Below are 26,694 nucleotides of genomic sequence, written 5' to 3' on the forward strand. Positions count from 1 at the left end.
ATTAAATTAAATTAATGTTATATATATATATATATATATATAAAAATGTATTAAATTAAATTAATGTTATATATATATATATATATATATATATATATATACACATATATATATATATATAAAAAACATGAATTTAATAAATTTATATATATATTAAATAATACTAATTAATGTTTTACATATATGCTTATATCAAATATTAATTTATTATATATTTAATTTATAAATATATAAATTAATGTTTTATTTATATATATATATTTATATATATATATATATATATATATATATAAACATTAATTTAATTTACTACATTTATATATATTTTATTAATTATAATTAAATATATAAATTAATAATAATGATTTTATATATACATATAAAACATTAATTAGTATTATTTAATATATATATATATATAAAACATTATCATTAACAATATTCATAATTAACATGAATTATATATATATATTATATACATGCAGGGAAAGCCTTTTTTAAAATATTTTTTTAGGGCAATTAAGATTTTTTACATTATTTCCCCTCATAAATTCTCATTACTGTAACAGTGATATTGATTAGATTCTCATTACAGTAACTAACTGTATTACTGTAAAAAAATACTGAAATAGGATGTATTTTTACTTTAATCAGCATAAAGGCAGTAAAACAAATATTACCATGATTTATAAATACTTTGCAATTTAAATGATGTTTTTACAGTAATGAGAATTTGGTGGAAATATGCCAACAAAAATGCCAAAAAAATCTTAATCAGACAATTTTCTTTATGCAACATTAATATTTTTATTTTATTTATTATTTAATTTTTTTTAGGTTTTGTGAGATTCACCTGTTCATGGCAGTCCCAAAGCAAAACCACAAACGCTGCGTATCAAAAGTGAACGGCATCACCATTCATCTCATTTCTACATCTTAAAACACAAAAATGGTACACAAGAAAGTTGACTTGAATACATGACTTAAAAACAAAAACAAAGAATTGTTCCCTCAGTGGAGCTTGACCTTGTGTTTAATACAAAAGCTCATGTTTCGGCGTGTCTGTGCTATATAACAGCACACAGTAATTCATAAATCACAACAGCAGGGCATTCCAGGCCCTTTAAACGCTGTTTCTTATGTGTGATATCCACCAATGGTCCATGATGTGTGTGTGTGTGTGTGTGTGTGTGTGTGTGTGGGTTTAGAGCTGGATAAGCAGCTCAGGATGTGTACTAAGTATGTATATTTGAGAGTCTTCCAACACATCTGTTTATAATATATAAATCAAGAATGTGTGTGTGTGTGTGTGTGTGTGTGCTGGAACAATAACAGGAAGTTAAGGCCACGTCGATGGAGAGCTTCCTTTCCTTGTCAGGATCTGTGAAGAATAGATATGATAATATTAACCCATGACAGTGTTGTTAAAGGCATTCAAAGAATCACATTCAATCTGCACGCTGGCTTTCATTGATTAATCTCATGCATGTTGTTCAGCAGAGGTCTTGAATTGGCTGAATAAAAATATTTCATTTTGTATTATCCCATGACATAGTTGAATTCTAGATTCTGATTGGCTGACGGATGTTCGGGTGTTAATTATTGTTCTATAACTGCACGGCTATGAAGTTGTTTCAAGTTTGTTACAGTTATTTTTCAAATTGCTACTTTTTTGTAACCAATTGTTACAAAGTTTCAAATTAACAGAATTCTAAAGAAGGCGTACAGACGACTATAGATCAAGAACAAGAGAGACAATTACACTGCACAAGTAAATCAGATAAAACACAATTTAGGTTATTTTATTTTAATATATTTACAAATTGCTTAAAATATCTGTGGAAAGTGTTCCAGTCAATCATACGTCATGGTCACATTTAGATGTGCCAAGGTGCCATGACTCATGTTTAATTAGCACAAACATATAAACCGTTTGATGTAAAAACAGCTGAGGAAAAGCGAAAAATAAGGTAACATTATACTGTATATTGCACTGTAATTATTACGGCTGGGTACTGATATAGATTTCCTGATTCACAAGCTCTTTATTCGATTAGATTCCAATTTTAATTCTATACGGATACATACAGGTGTATTTGAGTACAAATGTCCATTTTATTACATATGAAAGAAATTCTCTCTCAGGACCTTTTAACTTGGTACATCAAAAAAAAAATATTAATTTTACCATTAGTTTTTCATTTGCCAAATTTGAGCTTTTTAAAAAATGTGCAAATTCCATGTAATCCATCAATAGACATGATGTCTTGAAATTGCGCATATTACACTGGATACACAGTAAATGTTTTAATACATATTTATTGTTAAAATACGCAGCAGAAGTCATGCAAATATGGCGGAGAGCCGGAGCATATGTAGTTAACAACATGCAAAAAATTAAAAGCAACACCTTTAATTTAGTAACGGCAGCTTGGTCTGTTTGTAAGCAAAATATATTGAATTCGTGCACCTTTACGGACGAAAACCCTGAAAAATGTCTTGAGCTGTGATAACCGTGTCAATCCAGTCCAAACCATTGAATTATTGAAAACTAATGCACACTCCACGTCTGTTTTGTGGCCGTGTTTTCCACCTCAGAAGTCTAACGGTCAACGTATGTCAATTCCAACGTTACTGTCAGAGATCCAGAGCTGTGAAGTCTGTTTCTCATTACTGACCTGAGCGTTACATATGGCTGTGTCCATCTCCACCCAGACCGGACAACATCGGAGGATCTCCTGTGACTTTCTCCTCCTCTCTTCTCTTCAGACACGCGGCCTTCGGGTTCAGATTACGCTCTGAACAAAAACATTTATATCAGAGATTCAAGTCAGTGATGTGAGCATTTACTGTCAGAATACAGCAGCAGAAGAGAAGATCAGAAGCTCATTAAATGAATATTCACACTTATATAGCGCAGAAAAAGCATTTGGGAGGCAAAAACACGTTTTAAATAGGACATATTCATGGATCAATATCCTTTGTTGGTCCAATGATAACCAATCATAGCCTGAACCCCAAACCCCTTCACCCCTAAAGGTGCGTTCACTCTAAACGATGCATCCCATTGACTTTCATTCACGAAATCTAAAGTTTGGTAACCTTTAACCTGCAAATTTGCATAACAAAAGAGACATCCGAGCAATAACGCGCAACAGTGTTCACCCACGTTTTCAGCCGTCTGGGTTCCGGAAGTATTTTTCCCATTCATTTTTCCCCACAGACTTTTCATAAAATTCTTCATAACAGAGCTGTAATCTAGAGGTAGACCGGATATATCGGTTTTATCGATTAATCAGTACCGATAGTTGCTTTTTGGAACTATATATGCCGATAGTTGCCGATATTTTCCCCCTTGTCAATAAGCCTCATCTGGTGAAATATATACAGAAAAACTCTTCATCTGGTGAATCTATAGGCTATAAAAAGCTTTATTTGTTAAATACTCACATATAGAGCATTGTAACGGAGCCAAATCTCTAATTTCAAAATAAGAGTCCCCGGTTTATACAACAAATCTTAATGTTTCTGGTTATTTTTTGGATATTGGTTGCACAATAAACTGCTTTTTGTAATTCATTCTGCAGCCTCAATGTCTGTGCCCTTCATAGTAAGGAAAGAATAAGATATTTTATTATTTTTACTGTACACAGCTTGATTTTAAAAAAACTATCGTCCAATTAATCGGTCATCAGTATCAGCTAAATCCACTATCGGCCGACCTCTATTTTAAGTAATGATAAATAATGTGAAAATCAGACATAAACAAAAGTACAAGACTGTGAACTTACCGTCTTTCATGGGGGAAAGCATCAATATTTATTTATTTTTGGTAAAATATTCCGATATATACAAAAATATAAGTAGTCTTGAGAGTGGGCGGTCACTGCAGAGCTCTTTTGGTACACTTTGCATGATTCACTGATTGCTGAATCTTTCTCTTCGGGATCATGGGATAATTTTTTATAAAGTTAAAGTCCATATCATTTCTTCAACAGAAGCACATGCCATCGGTTAACAACCTTAGAGCTCACGGTAGGTCCGTCTTTAAAATTGTACAAGTTATCATTAAAAATCAATTTGCTTATGGAAAAAATGAATGGGATTTTAACTTCCAGAACCAGACTGTTGAGATCTATAGAGGATCTAAATGTCACTGACTGACCTAAGTGTCCTAAGGAACATAGAATGCTCAAAGCCTAGCCACAACCCTAAACCTAAAATCTGATTGGCTGACAGTAATGTCATCAGGACCAATAAAGAACAAGACCTGTGTACTGTCCTACTTGTGTAAATCACGTTAAGCAAAGCAAAAGGTGTAAAGTAACATGTAAAGCACAGCAAACATGAAGCAAGATCATATGACACAGTGGCACTCTAAGCAATCTAGAGTGGTTCAGATCTTTATGGCAACAGTGGCAGTGGTGTTTGATGGCTCTTGGCAGGATGGTGTTGGGGGGGGGGGGGGGCGGGTCCTACCTCGCACCTGCCTCTCCAGGCCCAGTATGACCTGTACGGCCTGCTGCAGGATGATGAGTTTGGTCTGAGCCTTGTCGCTCTTGAGATGAAGTTGACACATGCGACCGAGCTCCCTGAAGGCCTCGTTAATGTCCCGCACACGCACTCTCTCCCGCGCGTTATTGGCCATCCGTCGATCTCTCTCTCGCAGCTCCTTTTCCTCCACCGTGAGGCACTCCTCCGACACACTGCTGCCAGAGGCAACCGAGCGCTCGTTAATCAACTCGATTAAGACATTTATCTTCTCATCAAGTCTATTCTTGAACTAAATCAACTTTCCTTCTACTGAAGAACTGTTTAACTGCAGTCGATTAGTTTTACAGGGTTTCCACAGCTTTCTTTCTAGTTGTTCGTGATTAAAAAAAACAAACATTAAAAATCAAAAAACTATTCAATATTTCTATAGCAAGTTGTACATATTTCTAGTTATTCTCTACAATATTTTATTGGCTACAAATTGAACTGTAAGTGCAGTATCTTTAAATTGATTTTTTTTTAAATATTAAATTCTTTTAAAAAAAATCATGAACTTTTCTACAGTGTATTTATCAGCAATAAATAAAAATGTAAGTGCAATATATATAAAAATGATTTTTAAAATTTTTAAAACGAGATTGCACTTCTAATATTCAATTTATAGCCACTTAAAACAAAGTGTGTGTGTATATATATATATATATGTATATATATATATATATATATATATATATATATATATATGAGGATAAAAACGGTATATTTACAACAGAAATTCCCTGAACTTTTTTCTTATTTTATTAAATTAAATTACTTATTTCAGGACCAGTATATCACATTTCTAAAATTCCCTGATATTTCCAGGTTTTCCATGACACTGAGAACCCTGGTTTTGGTAATGTTCTGCAAAAGAAATCTTTACTATCCCTGGCAAACATCCAGCTAATGATCGAAGACACATTAAACGTAAATAACTCAAAATGTTTACGAATGCAGAAAAAAACGCTGCATATGGAAACATGATAATGATCTTAAATTGAACTAAAATAGATGCCGATTAAATGAGGGTTGCAGAGAAAGATCCAGTGGAGATGTGGAGAGGAGAGCGGCACCATCAAACGGGATCCAGACAACGCGGCTGATCCTGAGCATCTCATTTCTTGAAATTTCTTGATTTCTCGATGCATTTACTAAGACCGGACATGCAATTTCAAAGGCCACTTCGTTTATAGTTTCTAACTACATGATGTGAAGTTCATTGTCCGTTATCTGCGATCTCTGTGGGAAACGAGTATCCATGGATTTCAGGATGTCTGTGGGGACTGTCACGTGGAAAAGAGCGCAAGTTTTAGACGACAGGACAGCAAGACATGAGAGAGGCGCACCGTCTGCCGAGAACCGCACAAAACACACACTGCCACTGAGAAAGCCGGAGAGAGGACAGGATGAGGTGAATGAGTCTCATCGTAAACGCATCCCACTGCAGAGATGCATTTATGAAGCATGAGACTGCGGCCATCTGTAAAGAAGAGGAGCTGAAGGACAGATGGAGAGATGGGTAAACAGAAAAAAATAACCTGGCAAACAGAGGTTTAAACATGACAGAACAGGACATGCAAGCAGCAGATTATTACAATCAAAAGAAAGCAGCCCGTTCGAAGGAAAACGTGTCCTTCTCTTCTAATCATTCTACTTCGTGTTAATGGGGTTAATGCCTACAGAACGAGCAGCGTCCAAATGGTGGTACAGACATCTAGCGATCAAAATGGAAAAAAACATTTACTTAGGTCAGTTAGGATCACTACTTTATTTTAAGAATGTGAAATGTCAGAATAATAGTAGAGAGAATGATTTATTTCAGCTTTTATTTCTTTCATCACTTTCCCAGTGGCTCAGAAGTTTACATACACTTTGTTAGTATTTGGTAGCATTGCCTTTAAATTGTTTAACTTGGGTCAAATGTTTTGGGTATCCTTCCACAAGCTTCTCACAATAAGTTGCTGTAATGTTGGCCCATTCCTCCAGACAGAACTGGTGTAACTGAGTCAGGTTTGTAGGCCTCCTTGCTCACACACACTTTTTCAGTTCTGCCCACAAATGTTCTATCGGATTGAGGTCAGGGCTTTGTGATGGCCACTCCAATACCTTGACTTTGTTGTCCTTAAGCCATTTTGCCACAACTTTGGAGGTATGCTTGGGGTCTTTGTCCATTTGGAAGACCCATTTGCGACTGAGCTTTAACTTCCTGGCTGATGTCTTGAGATGTTGCTTCAATATATCCATATAATTTTCCTTCCTCATGATGCCATCTGTTTTGTGAAGTGCACCAGTCCCTCCTGCAGCAAAGCACCCCCACAACATGATGCTGCCACCCCCATGCTTCACGGTTGGGATGATGTTCTTCAGCTTGCAAGCCTCACCCTTTTTCCTCCAAACATAACGATGGTCATTATGGCCAAACAGTTCAATTTTATTTCATTAGACCAGAGGACATTTCTCCAAAAAGTAAGATCTTTGTCCCCATGTGCACTTGCAAACTGTAGTCTGGCTTTTTTATGGCGGTTTTGGAGCAGTGGCTTCTTCCTTGCTGAGCAGCCTTTCAGGTTATGTCGATATAGGACTCGTTTTACTGTGGATATAGATACTTCTCTACCTGTTTCCTCCAGCATCTTCACAAGGTCCTTTGCTGTTGTTCTGGGATTGATTTGCACTTCTCGCACCAAACTACGTTCATCTCTAGGAGACAGAATGCGTCTCCTTCCTGAGCAGTATGATGGCTGTGTGGTCCCATGGTGTTTATACTTGTGTACTATTGTTTGTACAGATGAACGTGGTACCTTAAGGCGTTTGGAAATTGTTCTCAAGGATGAACCAGACTTGTGGAGGTCCACAATTGTTTTTCTAAGGTCTTGGCTGATTTCTTTTGATTTTCCCATGATGTCAAAGAATCAAAGAAGCACTGAGTTTGAAGGTAGGCCTTAAAATACATCCACAGGTACACCTTCAATTGACTCCAATTAGCCTATCAGAAAACTTCTGATCCACTGGAATTGTGATATAGTCAATTAAAAGTGAAACAATCTGTCTGTAAACAATTGTTGGAAAAATTACTCATGTCATGCACAAAGCAGATGTCCTAAGCGACGTGCCAAAACTATAGTTTGCTAATATGAAATCTGTGAAGTGGTTAAAAAAATGAGTTATAATGACTTCAACCTAAGTGTAAGTGAGCTTCTGACTTCAACTGTATTTGTGTTGAAGCATTATGAGTGAATCTCATGAAAACAGTTCCAGGTCACAATTTACACAAAAACCAAAATTACTGTATATATATATATATATATATACACACACACACACACACACACACACACACACACACACACACACACACACACACACTGTACATAAACTGAATATGAAGCATTGTAACAATTTCATGACATGCATTACAAAAATAAACATGGATACTCATTGCAATGATGCATCTAGACTTTTGAGTTTATAATTCTTCATTATTCATGTTGGCGATGAAATACAGTAAGCAAAACTAATATAATGATTTATTTTATTAAGTAATATAAGCATAAATGTAGTATAAAACATAATTCATATCATATTTTTTTTTTTACATTTTACATTATGCTTTAAAATAATAAGAATTTGGGGGTGAAATGTGCTTAATTGTCATGAAAATAAAGTCAACGCAAAAAATAAAATAAAAAAAAATTACTTACTTTATGGAAAATATACTTATTTAGTATGGTTTTGGGGTGAAATATGACCTGGAAATGTTCTTGAAAGTTTCTTACAGTTTATTAGTTTGTTTAGTTCACAACTTAATCTGTGTCTGTTAAATGCATGAGTCTTTATTAGAGTAGACAAGATGGAAAGCATTAATGGTGAGTGCAAAACAGGAAAGAAGGGAAAGAAAAGCATGCAAAACCAGCACACAGGAAGTGTAGACAGTCCCACAATCACCCTAAACAGGCACCTGTGTGGACCGTGGGGAGGTAGGAAGCTTCTATGATGTTTTGTCATATCATAATAAAAATAAACTGTTATAAGGAATATAACTTTATGGAATCATAACTAAAGGAATGTTTTAGGCTCATGCAAGTTAGTTGTTACAGACCACATCTGTACCATGCTGTCAATTACCACCAATTACTTATAATGGAAGTCTATGGGGCAAGTTCCCCAGAGGGTTTAAGAACAGAAATGTGCAGCTCATATTTTTGTGAACGTACTTATATCAAATATTCCATACAAAAATGCTTGCTATTTAATCAGCAGTTGTTTAAAACATGCTTTAGAGGTGGACCGGATTTTGCCAATACCGATAATTAACAACAAACAAGCCCCAGATACACCAGGGACTCTTATTTTGAAATTGAGACTTGATGATGTCACAATGCAGAGTTTTGTATTATATATATATATATATATATTATTTTTCACCAGCTGAGGTTTATTGATAAGGAATAAAAAAAATACAATTAAAATAATAATTAAAAAAAACTTTGCAGATAACCGATAGTTCCAAAAAAGCAACAATCGGCACCGATCGATATATTTAGTAGTATTTTAAAGTTTATCATAATGCAGTGTCTTGCCCCATAGACTTCCATTCATGTTTTTTTTGCTTGTTTTTTTCAAACTGATGGACGAGATGGTAATCAAAAGCATCTATAGAGTTTAGCTTATATTGAACCAGAAACATTCCTCTGAAAATGCCATTTTGACAATCTATCACCATGCATTTCCTGTCCTCCTCCCCTTCGACCCAATCAGGTGGCCCAACCCACAGACAGATCTCCACAGTGTCTGCTCGCATCCGAGCACTGATCTGAGGTCAGCCACACACACTGACCTCGCACTTGCTGCTCCAGGTTGAGAATAATATTAACGGCCTGGTGAAGGACGAGCAGTTTGGTTTGCGGCTTCTCATTGTTCATGTGCATCTGGCACATGCGGCCGAGCTCTTTGAAGGCCTCGTTGATGTCACGCACACGCAAACGCTCACGGGCGTTATTGGCCACGCGCCGCTCTTTCTCTCGCTCCGCCTTCACCTCGATCGGCAAATCCTCGTCATCATCTTCATCGTCAAGACTTCATGTGTTAGAGGAACAGAGGTGAGAGGGGTTACAGGCAAAACAATCAATGCACACTTACGGAGGGATGTGTATTTGTGTTTTTAGCGCCAATAAACGTAATTTTATGTAATGTTAATTGAACTTATAATATGTTGAGTGGAAAAAAGTTTGTCTATAGATACTCCATTTACAAGTGTACAGTATGTGTCCATAAGTAAGACTTAAGAGGTGTTCACACAGGATGTGCGTTATTTTTTTTATTGTTAGCATACACACATTTTTCAGAAGTAGGGATGCACCCGGATCGGAATCGGCTACGATAACGACGATTTTAACCGGATCAGGTATTAGACCAATGAGCTTGATCCAAATCCGATACTGCTATTTTTTACATTTTTTTTATCGTAACTGTTATTGGTTAACATTCTTAACCGAACAGCTGTCAGATTAGATCAATGGCTAATGCACGTCGTGAAATACGTGCAACTTTTCAGCGCATTTTCTCTCTCTCGTAGGTTTGGCTTACCTGTGAATTATTTTCAACAATGTCTACTGTTCAACTGTTTTAATATGTTAAGTAACTTTTACTTGGTGAATTCCATTTAAAAAAGGCTATTAGGATTGCTCTATTGGTTCTGCACAATTCATTCAATTGTTTTCAATAAATATGCCTGTATTCGCTAACGTTGATTCAGTGAATGTGTGTCATGTTCTATATTTAATGTTCAATGATCATAACGCAAGGCGAGCACGTCGCAGACAAATATCCCTTTTCAGCAGAATTTAGTGTCGGATTTAGCTGTTGGAATAGGTTAAGTATTTTAAAAGGGTGGCATAAACACAATGCTTTTTGACTGTTTTCTGAGGGTTTCTTTTGTTTTAGACTAATCGAATCCAACATTTATGTTTAAACGTCAGTAAAATTAGTCGTTACGCACATCACTAGCATCAAGCTCCAAAACAAATCACTTAAAAACAAACAAACATATAAGCACCATTAAACTAGTCCGTATGACTCTTGCATTTTATCTAAAGACTCTTGAAGACACATGATAGCTTTGTGAATCTCAAAAGGTCGCTTTTAAGAAATACATTTATATATTTAAATAAGTAGCATATTAAACTATGAACACTCAGACATTCTATTGTCACTGTCTTCCTGGAATGTTCCGTCGACATAAAAGAACTGAAATACATCAATAATGTATGGTAAAATTCTAATGTTTATTATTATTATTAATAATGTATTATTTATTAAAAAAATATTACAATAAAAAAATAACTGTGATTGAAAAGTGGACTGACATCCTGATACTACTAAAGTGATAAAAAAGACTAGTTAAAAACAAAGTTTTTCTTCATACCTTAACACTAACCCTTAATAGGCTAAGACTTCTAATAGGCCCTCTCTATATTAGTTAGATAAATAAATAAATAAAAACTATCCGTTCCACGCAGTGAGGTATAGATAGTCTAAACTGATTCAGAAAAAAAGCAACACTGGTATCCAATCGGGATCGGCCGATATTGAGAGTTCATGTATTGAAATCGGGAGAGGAAAAAACGGTACTGGTGCATCCCTAGTCAAAAGGACATATTTGGTCGTTGCATCGCGGTTCACGCAATGAGTGTTGGCATTTTTGAGACAGCGTGTCAAAATTATTCAAGTTTTTGAACTATTACGCAATATCAATTATGCAATGCATTAATGTCACTTCAGGAACAAGATGGGAATCTTTTGTTTACTTTTATTAAAGTGTTTGGTTATTCTATATTGTATGTTGTATTACTGAGAAACTATTGCAACATTTTTGTTTGTTTTTTTCTCCCCTTTTCTCCCCAATTTGGAATGGCCAATTCCCAATGCGCTCTAAGTCCTCGTGGTGGCGTAGTGACTCGCCTCAATCCGGGCGGCGGAGGACGAATCTCAGTTGCCTCCGCGTCTGAGACCGTCAATCCACGCATCTTATCACGTGGCTTGTTGAGCGCGTTACCACAGAGACGTAGCACGTGTGGAGGCTTCACGCTATTCTCCGCAGCATCCACGCACAACTCACCACACCGAGAGTGAGAACCACATTATAGCGACCACGAGGAGGTTACCCCATGTGACTCTACCCTCCCTAGCAACCGGGCCAATTTGGTTGCTTAGGAGACCTGGCTGGAGTCACTCAGCACACCCTGGATTCAAACTAGCGACTCCAGGGGTGGTAGTCAGCGTCAATACTCGCTGAGATACCCAGGCCCCTTATCGCAACATGTTTAATAAAAACTATGAATAGCTAGTGACAAATCTGGGCGTGAGCAGTACTAGCAGTTTTTGAGATGCAATAACGCGTCAAGCGTGAATGCCCCCTATCAGTGTTAGGCCATATACCAAAACTAATCAATTTTAAAACATCGTTTTTTTAAAGCATGTGTTCATGGGGAGAGTTTCCGATAAATCTCCGTTTTCGGTACGGCTCCAGCGTGGTTGAGAACTATAAACGTAGTGAAATTAATGCATTTTCAAATGAAAATGTATCAGTGTGGACGTGGTCCATGTGTGTGTTTATTTAGCTTACAAAGTGGTCAAATGAAGGCGTAATTTGCAGGAACTGATTTAGATGCTCCAGTTTATCATCACACTTTCAGATTCGGTTTTCACCTTAAACTCGTACTTGAAGCTCAAGATTTATTGGTAATTTAAATACGCGTACAAAAGACACACATGTGAAACCCTCATTTGTAATAGATAAAAAGTCTGACTGTAATACGAGCATCCTCTGAACGTGTATAGCAGGTACCTTGTTCGTGTGTGGCTCTTTCCATCTTTCTTCTCGTCTTCTGATTTATCAGCAATGGACAGATTCTCATCATCTTCCTTATCTTCTCGCTTTATATCTGAGCTGGTGGAGTGTGAGGAACGAGGCAGAGCACTGGAGAGATCTGACAGATGACAATAATATGCAGAGTCAACTGTAATTAAGCCAGCAATTTCGTAAGATGCTGCTAGTGGTACAGAAATCACACACACTGTACATTTAAAGTTCATTATTATCAAATAATATCACACTATTAGCTAATATTGTTTTTATGACAACATGTACCAACTTGATTAATCTCATTTCATCTAATATAATGAAATAGGAGAGCAGCACTGACTGGTAAAGGTGTCGGATTGTGAAGTGGGCGGGGCTTGGTGAGGGGCGTGGTGTCCCTGCAGAAGAGCAGCAGACGTCGGTACACCTGCTACATCATCACTGAGATTGGACATCTGGAGGGCAAGGATAGTGAGACGTTAAAACACACTGCGCAATAACTTTGCAACAGCAGGACTCCGGAAGTAAAAATCTGGTTTTCAGATAGTTGTCTGCTTCAAATCAAATGTTACAATATTGCAATTCATCAGTTTTAGAATTCTTTCTTCTTGATTATTTTAAGTGTCTTTGAGGGCAAAAAAATGTGTTGGATAAATACAAATTCTGTCGCAGCTGATTAAGTAGAAGGTAGCTCGTAGACACTAAACAGCGAGGTAGCTCACTAGGTTTAAAAACAGAGCCAATGCACTGACCCAAGTATACACATCTACGTGAACACTACTCACCATGGCTGTCAGTCGGTTGGAGAGTCCGAAGGCCTGACTGATGGAGCCCAGCGCAGCTGCACCGGCAGGATGACCAGAAACTGCTGCAGTCAATAAACTCTGCATGTCTGCGGTGAGACCCTGTCCACCGACTGCGTGATTCCTCAACACATGCAGCGCTTCACCCAAACGATCATCCAACTTACTCTGCAGAGCGCGACAAAAAACTGCTTCAGATCACAGGAGTCAAAACAAATATACAACAATACTGTGACTGATGCCAAACATTCTGGCAAGCTGCAATGAATATTTAAATAAAATTGAATCAACATACAGTTGCAATCGAAATTATTCAACCCCCCCGAGACAGTAAGGATGTACAAAGGTAAGCTTTTCTGATGACCCAGAATTTTTAAACTTTACATCTATATCAGTTGAGTGACACATTCAAAGTCATAGTGTGAATATATAACATAATATTTCTAAATAGCAGGATTTTTTAAAAATACAGCCATGTCATAATTATTCAACCCTATTGCATGTAGCTGTTTCTTAAATATGTAAGGCTACACAAGTAACATCAATCTGCAATGGCACTTATTTAAGTTTTAAAATGTAAGTTTAGTGTCGTAAGCAAAAATGTATTTCTATGCAAAAAATGCAATTAAAAATAAGCTTTCTCAAATGCTAATAGAGGAGATTATTTCATTACACAATAAAGGTCATGGCTATTAGTACATTTCCAAGGCACTTCAATTTCCAATAGACAAAGTTGGCAGCACCATTCATAAATCTTTTTAATATGATACAACAACAACCTTCTTGGGGTGTGGAAGAAAGCAAAACTTCAAGTGAAATGTTGACTTGAATATTCAAGAAGTAATTAGGAAAGACCTGTGGAGTCCTGGAAGAAGGTTTTATAGATGTATGACACTAAACTGAAAATGAGTTTTAGACCCATGGGTCAGCAGTATGTCTGGAGTAAGATGACAAGGTGATGATAAGAACGACACCATCCCCACAGTCAAGCATGGAGGTGGATCAGTCCTGTTATGGGGGTGTTTTGCGGCTATGTGACTGACACCATGGATTCTTTCAGGTATCAGGCCATTTTGGCATGAAAAATGTGATGCCTTCAGTGTGTAAATTGAAACTCGGTGATCACTGGATTTTCCAGTAAGACAATAACACCAAGGATACACCCAAGTTGTCCAAAATCTGGTTCAGGGATAGGTCGTGGAATGTCCTTAAATGGCCCTTTCAGTCCATCATTAAAATCCCATTGCAAACCTTTGTTGGGATTTCAAGGAAGCAGTGGCAGCACAGAAACCAAAGAATATCAATGAGCTGGAAGCTTTTGCTCATGAGAAATGTGTAAAAATTCTAACTGAGGTGTCTGAAGCCTGAGAACACTTACCTGAAACAATTATTTGCTGTTATTAAGGATAAAGGATGCTCCACAAATGATTGACTTTGGGGGTTGAATATTTTTGACATGACATTTGTGGAAAGAATTAGTTATTTTTTTATTTTAAAACTTGGGTAAACTGAACTCTTTGTTCTCAAAATCACTCAAATGTGTATTAAAAACTTACTTTGTTTACTGAGGTTTTAGTTGATGTGTTATAATTCACATCACCAGAATGTATTGCTGGTCAGGGGGGTTGAATAATTTTGATTGCAACTGTAGATAGATCCATAGAAAGATAGATAGATAGATAGATAGATAGAGACTACACAATATATATATATATATATATATATATATATATATACAGACACACACACATAGATACAGACAAACAGAAAGATAGACAGTCAGATAGATCCATAGATAGATAGATAGATAGATAGTCAGATAGATCCATAGATAGATCCATAGATAGATAGTCAGATAGATCCATAGATAGATAGATAGATAGATGGATACATAGATGATAGATAGATCGATACATAGATCGATAGATAGATCGATAGATACATACATAGATGGATACATAGATAGATACATAGATAGATAGATAGATAGATAGATAGATAGATAGATACATAGATGGATACATAGATGGATACATAGATGGATAGATGGATAGATACATACATAGATGGATAGATAGATGGATACATACAGACAGACAGACAGATAGATAGATAGATAGATAGATAGTCAGATAGATCCATAGATAGATAGATAGTCAGATCCATAGATAGATAGATAGATAGATAGATAGTCAGAAAGATTCATAGATAGATAGATAGTCAGATAGATCCATAGATAGATAGTCAGATAGATCCATAGATAAGATAGATAGATAGATCCATAGATAGATAGATAGTCAGAAAGATCCATAGATAGATAGTCAGATAGATCCATAGATAGATAGATAGATAGTCAGATAGATCCATAGATAAGATAGATAGATAGATCCATAGATAGATAGATAGATAGATAGATAGATAGTCAGATAGATCCATAGATAGATAGATAGATAGTCAGAAAGATCCATATATAAGATAGATAGATAGATAGTCAGAAAGATCCATAGATAGTCAGATAGATCCATAGATAGATAGATAGTCAGATAGATCCATAGATAGATAGATAGTCAGATAGATCCATAGATAAGATAGATAGATAGATCCATAGATAGATAGATAGTCAGAAAGATCCATAGATAGATAGTCAGATAGATCCATAGATAGATAGATAGATAGTCAGATAGATCCATAGATAAGATAGATAGATAGATCCATAGATAGATAGATAGATAGATAGTCAGAAAGATCCATAGATAAGATAGATAGATAGATCCATAGATAGATAGTCAGAAAGATCCATAGATAGATAGTCAGATAGATCCATAGATAGATAGATAGATAGATAGTCAGATAGATCCATAGATAAGATAGATAGATAGATAGTCAGAAAGATCCATAGATAGTCAGATAGATCCATAGATAGATAGATAGTCAGATAGATCCATAGATAAGATAGATAGATAGATCCATAGATAGATAGATAGATAGATAGTCAGAAAGATCCATAGATAGATAGATAGTCAGATAGATCCATAGATAGATAGATAGATAGTCAGATAGATCCATAGATAGATAGATAGTCAGATAGATCCATAGATAGATAGATAGATAGTCAGATAGATCCATAGATAGATAGATAGTCAGATAGATCCATAGATAGATAGATAGATAGTCAGATAGATCCATAGATAGATAGATAGTCAGATAGATCCATAGATAGATAGTCAGATAGATCCATAGATAGATAGATAGTCAGATAGATCCATAGATAGATAGATAGATAGTCAGATAGATCCATAGATAGATAGATAGTCAGATAGATCCATAGATAGATAGATAGTCAGATAGATCCATAGATAGATAGTCAGATAGATCCATAGATAGATAGATAGATAGATAGTCAGATAGATCCATAGATAAGATAGATAGATAGTCAGAAAGATCCATAGATAGTCAGATAGATCCATAGATAGATAGATAGTCAGATAGATCCATAGATAAGATAGATAGATAGATCCATAGATAGATAGATAGATAGATAGTCAGAAAGATCCATAGATAGATAGTCAGATAGATCCATAGATAGATAGATAGATAGTCAGATAGATCCATAGATAGATAGTCAGATAGATCCATAGATAAGATAGATAGATAGATAGATAGTCAGAAAGATCCATAGATAGTCAGATAGATCCATAGATAAGATAGATAGATAGATAGATAGATAGTCAGAAAGATCCATAGATAGATAGATAGTCAGATAGATCCATAGATAGATAGTCAGATAGATCCATAGATAGATAGATAGTCAGATAGATCCATAGATAAGATAGATAGATAGATCCATAGATAGATAGTCAGATAGATCCATAGATAAGATAGATAGATAGATCCATAGATAGATAGATAGATAGTCAGAAAGATCCATAGATAGATAGATAGATGGATACATAGATAGATAGATAGATCCATAGATAGATCCATAGATTGATAGATAGTGTACTTGTTAACCAAGTGGACAAAAGTGTGAGTGAAGAGCATGCTTGAGATGAAATATGAGACAAAAGAAAGAAAAATCAAGGGAAATATCACTTATGAGCAGATTTTTATCAACTGAGCTGTAATTTTATCAAACAATGCAAAAACATGTGTGAAAATATAATTTAATTGTGTGTATTTAGGACACATAAAATGTTATCTATTAAATTAGCTTTAGCAAGACAAAGGAGTCGGCAGATTTTATTTTAAAAAACGTTAAAAATGTCATTTCCATCAGTGTCATTTCCAGCACAGAATTCTATAAAACACAAAACAAAAAAAATGTGAGATGTGCTGGAAATGACACTGTGGACACAATTTGTGTGACTTTCAGAAAATAAAATTACCAAAACTACATAAATATCTTGTGGTGCATGAACATACACTGTTGGACATTGTTAGTAATGCCTGACCGGCTCTAATTGTTAGAAAACACATTTAAGAAAATTTATGTTGAAACAAGACTTTACACAGTGCCAAAAATGCCCGGAGTTCAAGAAACACCCAGATATAAAAATCTAAATATTAAAGAATTTAAAGAGAATGAGTTGTCCGTAAATATACATTGTGCATTATTTTATTTTAATTTATGTCCATTTATTTTTACTTTTTTTATTCCATTAATTTAATATGACCATTTTTTCCCTCATTTTCTTTGCTCAATCAATTTTTATGCATTCTTTAGTTTATTTAAAAAAAAATTTGATCATAAATTATTTCAAGCTAGACTCTTCTCTTGTCTGACTATTTTATTTCCTTTATTATGGCTATGCAAAGCACATTATATTACCAGAGTATGAAATGTACTTTATGAATAAAATTGCCTTGGAAAACATCACACACTAAAGTCTCCAGTTCTAAATTTAGTTGTGTGGTCAAAATGAACGTTAAGTCACATATTGACATGATCAACGCCTATTTTCTGACTGATGCCAGTCATTTGCAAACAGACTAAAGTTGTGGTCTCTAAGGTGACAGTCAGGAACATACCTGTGCCTGCAGACTCGCCACAAAACCTGGTGATGGAGCGGGCTGAGAAGAACTTTTGGGCCACTGAGACGCAGAAGCTGAGGAGACACAAACATAAGTCAATAAGGACCTCACGTGTGCAGGTATGAAAGATCAGTGCTGGTTAGGTCAGTGTTGACAATATCACACCACAGAGGGCACCAGAGAGCCATCTACAGATAAGAACGTTCAAAAAACCCACCAGCAACGTTTGAAGGTGAGCCCACAGGAGTGGAGGGGTTTGAGGGGAAGGTGTTGCCGTTATTGTCAGGAGAATAGATCTAAAAAATAAATACAGATAAGGACAACGTTGAGGGGCTGAAGGTGGCAAGAGGTTTATGAGGATATACTTCATATAAAAATAACACATTAGCACAATAAGCAGTTTTATCGATAAAACTGTACACTTTATTAGTGATTGATATTTCGGCCAGTTTGCTTAATCGCTGTCTGAACTCACCGAAGCAAGAGCTTTACCGATCTCAGCACCTGAACTTCCTGCGTTTCCTCCCCTGTTAACTGTAAACGAGAGAGCGAAGCACGTTTAGATGCATTACTCTGATGCACGCAGGCAAACTGAAACTGGAGCGGGTCAGCAAGTCAGGGCGGGATATCTTACCCATGATGCTGTCTGCTCCGTTGATGGGCGGCGTGTGACTGGGAACTCCATAGCCCACTGAAGTGGACTGGAAGCTCGAGGGTAAATTCACCTCGCTGCCATGCAGAGGGTAGTTCTGTGGTGACAACGGCAGAGGCTGTCTCTTCTAAGGTCAACACAGATACATGTCATTATGCAGTTTTTAATGTAGATGCTTTAATCCAAAGAGACTTACAATGCATTCAATGTATGCATTTAATCCTTCCTACATTTATTCATATTTCAGAATATAAATGTCTGAAAAATTCCATCGACTTACACTGAAATGCTCCGCAAACGTATCAAACCATCAAGAATGTAGGGGTGTAACGATCCATCGATCAAATAACCAGTGTCATCGATACAACGAGTTAACATCGATGCATATTTTCTTTAAGATGCACATTTATGACGCTTCAATGCCAGCCATGTGCGTACGCATTTCTGTCAGGCGATGCAGCAACCTTACTATATTAATCTTGCTTTATAAGCACTCATGTGGGACACAGATGTGCTAAAATGATTGAAGCCTGATCACATGCGTGATTAAATCGGGGTGCATTTGAAATCTACATGAGAAAGTCTGCTTATGGTTTTTGTCTTAATGTACAATATATCACTGTGCCTGCTATATTCTCATGGCATTAAAAGCAGCAGCAAGGTTCGGTAATTTGTTTGCACTGAGCTCGTAGAAAGTCCCCGAAAAAGACCCTTTACATGCTATATTTTACTGTAGACAAACGAATTGTAGAACAACAGTGCTATTTTTATTGCAATCATAATATAACAAAGTATTGCAATCATTTTAATAAAGAGAGAGACCCAGAATATTATATTTTTTTAATATGCATCATATATATCTATATTTATCCCCTTTTCTCCCCAATTTGGAATACCCAATTCCCACTACTTAGTAGGTCCTCGTGGTGGCGCGGTTACTCACCTCAATCCGGGTGGCGGAGGACAAGTCTCAATTGCCTCCGCTTCTGAGACCGTCGATCCGCGCATCTTACCGCGGAGACTCACAGCATGTGGAGGCTCATGCTACTCTCCGCGATCCACGCACAACTTACCACACGCCCCATCGAGAGCGAGAACCACTAATCATGACCACAAGGAGGTTGCCCCATGTGACTCTGACCTCCCTAGCAACCGGGCCAATTTGGTTGCTTAGGAGACCTGGCTGGAGTCACTCAGCACGCGCTGGATTCGAACTCGTGACTCCAGGGGTGATAGCCAGTGTCAATACTCGCTGAGCTACCCAGGACCCCGCAATATGCATCATATTTTATTAATGTACATTATTCCACATGTGTTTATATCACTGTAACTAGTGTTATATTATCCAGGCATTAATCCAGGCTTCATAAAAAGTGGAGTTGGCTTCGGGAGTCCGTTTGGAATATACTCGTAGCAAAATACATGTGCAAATAAATATCCAACAGCGCTCTTTACATCTCACTCGCATAAAAACTCAGATTGTATACTCCTCAAAATGCATCAACACCATAGAAAAACATAACGAAACAGTTATGCCAATTTAGGTAAATAAATGCTTTAACAGAATGTATCATATTAATCTCTACCAGCTGGAATGACAACAACACCGCAACAGCGTCCCCTACTGTACAGGAGTGACTTTTTTTACAGACTTGCGATTTACACCCCTACCAGAATGTCACAGTTACTTCGGCGTGGTCTCTTTAGCCACTGTCCAGTTGGTAACCATCTAGCAACCATTTAGTAATGTCCAAGCAACCACCTAGCAACACCGTAACAATGCCCTAGTAACCACCCAAAACAACCTAACACTGCATCAATACAAAGAAGTGTAAAAAAATATTTGTTTCTTTTTCCGTTTATTCATTGTTGTGGAGAATCCAAGGGCATTTAGACCAAATACCAAATTAAACAGTTTTTCACTATTTTTAATTGGCCAAAAACAACATGAGAATTAAACCTACAAATCCACCGATTTTAGTTTTTAATGACCGACGTGACACTGATTATCTCCGTTTAAGTGTCAGATAACCAATATGCATAACCGCTTTTAACTCTTTTGTGTCCAACTTTAACGGTAAATCTGATATTAAAGAACGTATACCCGATTAAGTGGAAAAATGCAAATACTGGTTAAAAATATTGGTAAAATTATTATGGTTCTGTCTTTAATTAAACCAATGTCTAGTGCCCTGCTCTTCCAGTTGAACCCTTATTTATGTTTATATATTTCTGTATATTTTACATTTTTAACAAATATATTTTATCATCTAGTTCATTTTTAAATTTACAATAATGTTGTTTTTATTCACACAGGGCCTAAGAAACATCTACTACTGGTGCTGCCAAAGAGCCAATGAAATCGCTGAAACAGCTCTGACTCAACATGAGGGGCGTTCAATGACTTTTCCACATGGAGGTTGGGCGTAATTAACTGCATTTTTCTGTGGTCTGTAGCTCATCAGAAAGGTAAAAAATGCAGCGAATAGACGTCTACATGATGTCACCAGGAGCAATTTTCAAACCAACAAGAATTTAAGACCATTACGGATCTCTTAAATAGAGGAGCACAGCATTGAAGAACCTCACAAATGTTTGAACACTTTCATTCTAAGATTTATATAACGCTCATGAAATGCAGACATAGTGAACATATTTTGGAAAGGAATTAGTCCTGTAGCAGACACTTTTATCCTAAGTGACTTAAGAATGACAAACTCATTTTATCTCTGGATTCGAGACCACAGCTCACCTGTGTGTTGATAGAGGTGAAGGGGGCCGGCTGACCGATGTGAGGTGAGTTACTCATAACAGGAGAATAACCAGGCGGACCCCAGTGGTCCGGAAGGCCATCTGTAAACACAAAACAAGATCAGTCTTTTAGTGGTTTAATATGCATCTCAATGTTTATGTATTTGCTCAAAAATGTCTTTGAGACCAAAATCTGGACCAAACCGCCACTGATGCCATGTAGACTCAAAATATTTAATGCAAGAATTAAAATGCAAATACACGTACCAATAACAATACGTAAACAGCAACATTTATGTACTTATATTTGTACGAGTGATGAATCAGTGTTTTACTTTTGAACCGATTCATTAAAACAGATTGTTGGAAAATGTATCACCATATTTGCAAATGAGTTTAAGCTAGAGACGATGGTAAAAAAAAAATCGATCTATGCAAAACTCACGAGTCGAGAGACAAAGTGGGCACAAAAACTAGTTTACTGGCACGTTTTTAAAAAATTTTGATAACGATCTCCGTTACCACATACTTTGGAAAATGTTAGGTAAACTGAAAACTGAGGTTTCAAACTTAAACGGATTAAGTGGATGTGGCCTAAATAAAAAACACAAGCCTTTCAACAGAAGCTACTCATCCTGACTTCTGCACATACACACCGTGCACGAAAAAAGATCCTGGATAGAGGTTTCCAGCTTTAGATCCAGGATATCCAGTACTGCCCGGGTTATAGTCCTCACCTGTGGCACCTGGATAGACCTGCGGACAGAGGAAAGAGAAGCTGGATTCAGGATGAGATGTTTCTGAAATCAGATGATCCCGCTGCATGTCATCTGCTGGTTCTGAAGTGGGGATGCTGCGATTATACGGTTTCACTATTAACCGCGATTAAAAATGTCAACGTTAATTTAAACGCAAAAATTTAGAATCCACGGTTAAAACCGTGAAATGTAGGGAGGCCTGGTTATCTCAGCGAGTATTGATGCTGACTACCACACCTGGAGTCACGAGTTTGAATCCAGGGCGTGCTGAGTGACAGCCAGGTCTCCTAAGCAACCAAATTGGCCCGGTTGCTAGGGAGGGTAGAGTCACATGGGGTAACCTCCTTGTGGTCGCGATAAGTGGTTCTCGCTCTAAATGGGGCGTGTGGTAAGTTGTGCGTGGATCGTGGAGAATAGCATGAGTCTCCGTGGTGTCATGCACAGCGAGTCACGTGATAAGATGCGCCGATTGACGGTCTCAGAAGCAGAGGCAACCCGGACTGAGGTGAGTAACCGCGCCACCACGAGGACCTACTAAGTAGTGGGAATTGGGCATTCCACATTGGAAGAAAAGGGGATTAAAAAAACAACAACAACAACAACAACAACCGTGAAATGCGTTATTTAGACGTGGCAAAAATAATATACATAATGTATAAATATATGATATAAAAGAGTTATTCATAAGATTTTGTAAGCCTAAATGTGAAAACTCTTGTTCCCCGTGTGGGTACTGGAGCTGTTGCTATGGTTACGGACGGTGGCGGCGTGGTGCTTAGCCAGGTGTTGCGGACTGAACGTGAACTTTCGATGAACTCACGTGAAACTGGGGCTACTACACACAAACTCCAAAATATAACAGAGGAATGCAATCTACCAGACTCATATCCACCAAGACTTAATCGGCTGTTAGGGAGCATTTAAATGACTGACTGAAGACGACGGATGTAAATTATGCAGACAGAAGTCATCGAAAGAAACACATCCTACAAATGAGACAGGATGCTCCATCAGTCGTCCAACACCAAACTAGTAAGTTTAATATTTTTTAGCTGTGGTGATTTTAAAGTGATGAATTAAAAGTTACAACTTTTTTAATGTTTAAGCATGCTGACAGCACATGGTGCATTGCGTGCAGTTACTATCAGCGAGTAAACTTTGAAAAGTTTCATCCTCATTACTTAAACCATTGCTTCTGTACAAATTCATCGCGTTTAACGATAAATGTCAATTTTAGTCATTATCGGACTTTACCTGCTGTAAGCAATGTTCCGGTTATAATGCAGTCCACAGGTTTATTGGTAAGGTGTTGTGGACAGTAATTTTATAGAGTCTGTTGTCCATTCTTTATGTTGGGGTGTCTGACAGACAACGGATTGCTTAAATAAACTGCTGAAGAAAAAACTGTTGGATGCCTTGAACAAGGCTACATGTTGCACACCCACAAAAATCTTGCATTCATGCACTTTTGAAGCAATCTGTTTACACTGGAGCACATCACTGAGCTCGGGATGCACATAAGCGGTGTTGTGCCCTAGATTGGAGCGTAGGGCTGCCCTTAGCGTGCACATATCCCCCAAAAATACATCCACTAAGATGTTCAATTGTGATATGATATGCATTTTTTGCATTAGATCTGTTGTTTATCTTATTTAAGAAAAATTGCAAATAACCGAAAAACCGGTTAACTGTGATTTTTTTTCAGACGGTAATTTCACCGTAAAAAAACTCACCGCGGCATCCCTATCTGAAGTTGTGGTTCTGTTGTTACTGCATTACGACAGGTTGGATTTGGGTTGTGTGCATGTGTGATAAATCAGGAAACATTCATCAGAGATCAGAGAACACATCTGGCCTCCAGGGAATGTCGTAAGTTAATAGATTCAAGATTCAAGCATGGCTGGCAAACACAAAGGAATCCCATTAAAACTTCATTTTGTGCTTCGTATAATTAACAATGCATGACTTTTTGAAAATCATTTTATAGAGATTGCACTCAAAAAGAGCATTCCTTGAGATTAATATAATAGAAGTTTTCTCATTTCTGTTACCGGTACTTTTCCAGTCATGGAAATAACAAATTTTAAAATTCCCTGATTTGTCCAGGTTTTTCATGACAATGGGAACCCCGTGACCAAATTACAAGCCAATCACACGCAACAAAAGGGTTTAAAACGACGTTCCAGGATATGAGAAAGCGAAATACAAGGAAAACGTTCAAGAGAGATGTAACTAAACATGAAGAGATGGAAGAGAAGAGAGATCGAGGAGATACAGAAATAAGAGAGAGAGAGAGAGAGAGAGAGAGACATTCCCAATTAAAGAGCCATCTGCTCATTACTGGAGTGCGGCCAACATCACAGACAGCTGCAGACACACAGAGAATAACGAGGAGAAATGAAAGGAAAGAGAGAAACAGATGAAGACAGGAAGATGAAAAACAGAGGAAGACATCAAGATTGATAGGGATACAGAGTAGGGGTCATCCGATATGGATTTTTCAGGGCTGATACCAATAACGATTATTAGTAATCAAGGAGACGATAACCGATATTTGGGGCTGATTTACATTTGTAGTAAAAATGAAAATTTTAGTTTCAAAAACTAAACACAATCTCCAACACAAAGCGTCCTTTAAGCGCTTATGAACGTGTTTAATGAAATACTGCAAAACAGAACCTTTCGATGTTATTTTCTTTTTCAAAAATAAAGTGGAGGGAGCTCCTAGCAGCATTTCTTTTGAACTGAAACTTTAAATATATAAAAAAACAATGAACTAAACACCTCATTACAGAAAGTTATGTGTTGACATTCGAGAATGAACGTTATTGGAGTTGATGGCTAGCCCGTTTAGTCAAGTGCAAAAAGGGCGTTGGGATTTTATTCACAACGGAGGTGAAAGATTTAACGCTAGAAAAGTTGACGTTACGTTTGCTAAACCTCTTAACGTTGGTTAGCTAGCTATCACTATCAATGCCATCATCAGCTATAACATGTAAAAACACCAAATCATACAGGCGAGTACTCTGTTAAATCAGTCCTTATCTGGGGGCCTGGGTAGCTCAGTGGTAAAAGTCGCTGGCTACCACCCCTGGAGTTCGCTAGTTTGAATCCCAGGGCGTGCTGAGTGACTCCAGCTATGCAACCAAATTGGCCCGGTTGCTAGGGAGGGTAGAGTCACATGGGGTAACCTCCTCGTGGTCGTTATAATGTGGTTCGTTCTCGGTGGGGCGCATGGTGAGTTGAGCGTGGATGCCGCGGTGGATGGCGTGAAGCCTCCACATGCGCTATGTCTCCGTGGCAACGTGCTCAAGGCACGTGATAAGATGCGCGGGTTGACGGTCTCAGACGCGGAGGCAACTGGGATTCGTCCTCCGCCACCCGGATTGAGGCGAATCACTACGCGACCACGAGGACTTAAAAGCACACTGGGAATTGGGCACTCCAAATTGGGAGAAAAATCCCCCAAAAAAGAAATAAATTAAAAATTAAAAATATCAGTCCTTATCTCTGCCGCCCAGAGATGTAACCGCGCCACCACATTCTAAATTGGGAGAAAAAGGGATAAAAAAACCCAAAACACTTGTACCTAATCAAAAACGTAAGTAAACCGAAATCACCAAATCATACAGGCGAGTACTCCGTTAAATCAGTCCTTATCTGGGGGCCTGGGTAGCTCAGTGGTAAAAGACGCTGGCTACCACCCCTGGAGTTCGCTAGTTCGCTAGTCTGAATCCCAGGGCGTGCTGAGTGACTCCAGCTATGCAACCAAATTGACCCAGTTGCTAGGGAGGGTAGAGTCACATGTGGTAACCTCCTCGTGGTCGCTATAATGTGGTTCGTTCTCGGTGGGGCGTGTGGTGAGTTGAGCGTGGATGCCGCGGTGGATGACTTAAGTAAACCGTTCCATACATGAATATTTCAAATGTCATGACTGTTTGATAGTTTATGGTGCTGACACCTTGTCTACACTGGGCGCGTCCGTTGATGCGACATGACACTGCGGCTTGAGGCTGTTTACACCGGCCACGTCGACACAAACTTCCTAAACCGTTTATTTGTTTTGTTGGCAGTAGCAGTGCCAGCGCAAAATGGACCGGGACACCTGTTTACAGTTAATGGGTTCTATTGCTTTTGAAATGACGCGCCTCTCGTATCTGGTGCAGACAGAGTCTGAGTGTTAACAGTTGTGAATGAGAAGAACGGTTTAATATATTCAGATGCAATGTGTTGGATGTACGTTGTGTAAACCCTGAAATGTAGCTTCATATACCTTAACACCATGTCCTCACCAGACGTGACGCGACA

The 26,694-nt window shown here is 37.5% G+C and overlaps 1 protein-coding gene across 2 annotated transcripts in view; it reads right to left on the reverse strand.

Moving 5' to 3' along the window:
* Positions 1-445: 445 nt before the first annotated feature.
* LOC127441335 (transcription factor E2-alpha-like) overlaps positions 446-26,694 on the reverse strand; it is a 60,060-nt gene continuing 33,811 nt past the window's right edge. The window contains exons 9-20 of one of the 2 annotated variants that reach the window (XM_051698637.1): positions 22,285-22,384; positions 21,630-21,730; positions 18,860-19,004; positions 18,701-18,759; positions 18,443-18,521; positions 18,223-18,299; positions 13,177-13,362; positions 12,735-12,846; positions 12,377-12,518; positions 4,480-4,709; positions 2,679-2,798; positions 446-1,381 (exon numbers count right to left, since the gene is read on the reverse strand). In XM_051698637.1, the coding sequence (XP_051554597.1) occupies positions 2,686-2,798; positions 4,480-4,709; positions 12,377-12,518; positions 12,735-12,846; positions 13,177-13,362; positions 18,223-18,299; positions 18,443-18,521; positions 18,701-18,759; positions 18,860-19,004; positions 21,630-21,730; positions 22,285-22,384 (1,344 nt within the window). In that variant the 3' untranslated portion in view covers positions 446-1,381; positions 2,679-2,685. Of the gene's footprint in view, positions 1,382-2,678; positions 2,799-4,479; positions 4,710-9,367; positions 9,607-12,376; positions 12,519-12,734; positions 12,847-13,176; positions 13,363-18,222; positions 18,300-18,442; positions 18,522-18,700; positions 18,760-18,859; positions 19,005-21,629; positions 21,731-22,284; positions 22,385-26,694 lie in introns of both variants that reach the window. The other variant, XM_051698636.1, reaches the window with a different exon arrangement.

The sequence above is a fragment of the Myxocyprinus asiaticus genome, chromosome 5 (genome assembly GCF_019703515.2).
Source record: "Myxocyprinus asiaticus isolate MX2 ecotype Aquarium Trade chromosome 5, UBuf_Myxa_2, whole genome shotgun sequence".
In the NCBI taxonomy this organism is placed as follows: Eukaryota; Metazoa; Chordata; class Actinopteri; order Cypriniformes; family Catostomidae; genus Myxocyprinus; species Myxocyprinus asiaticus.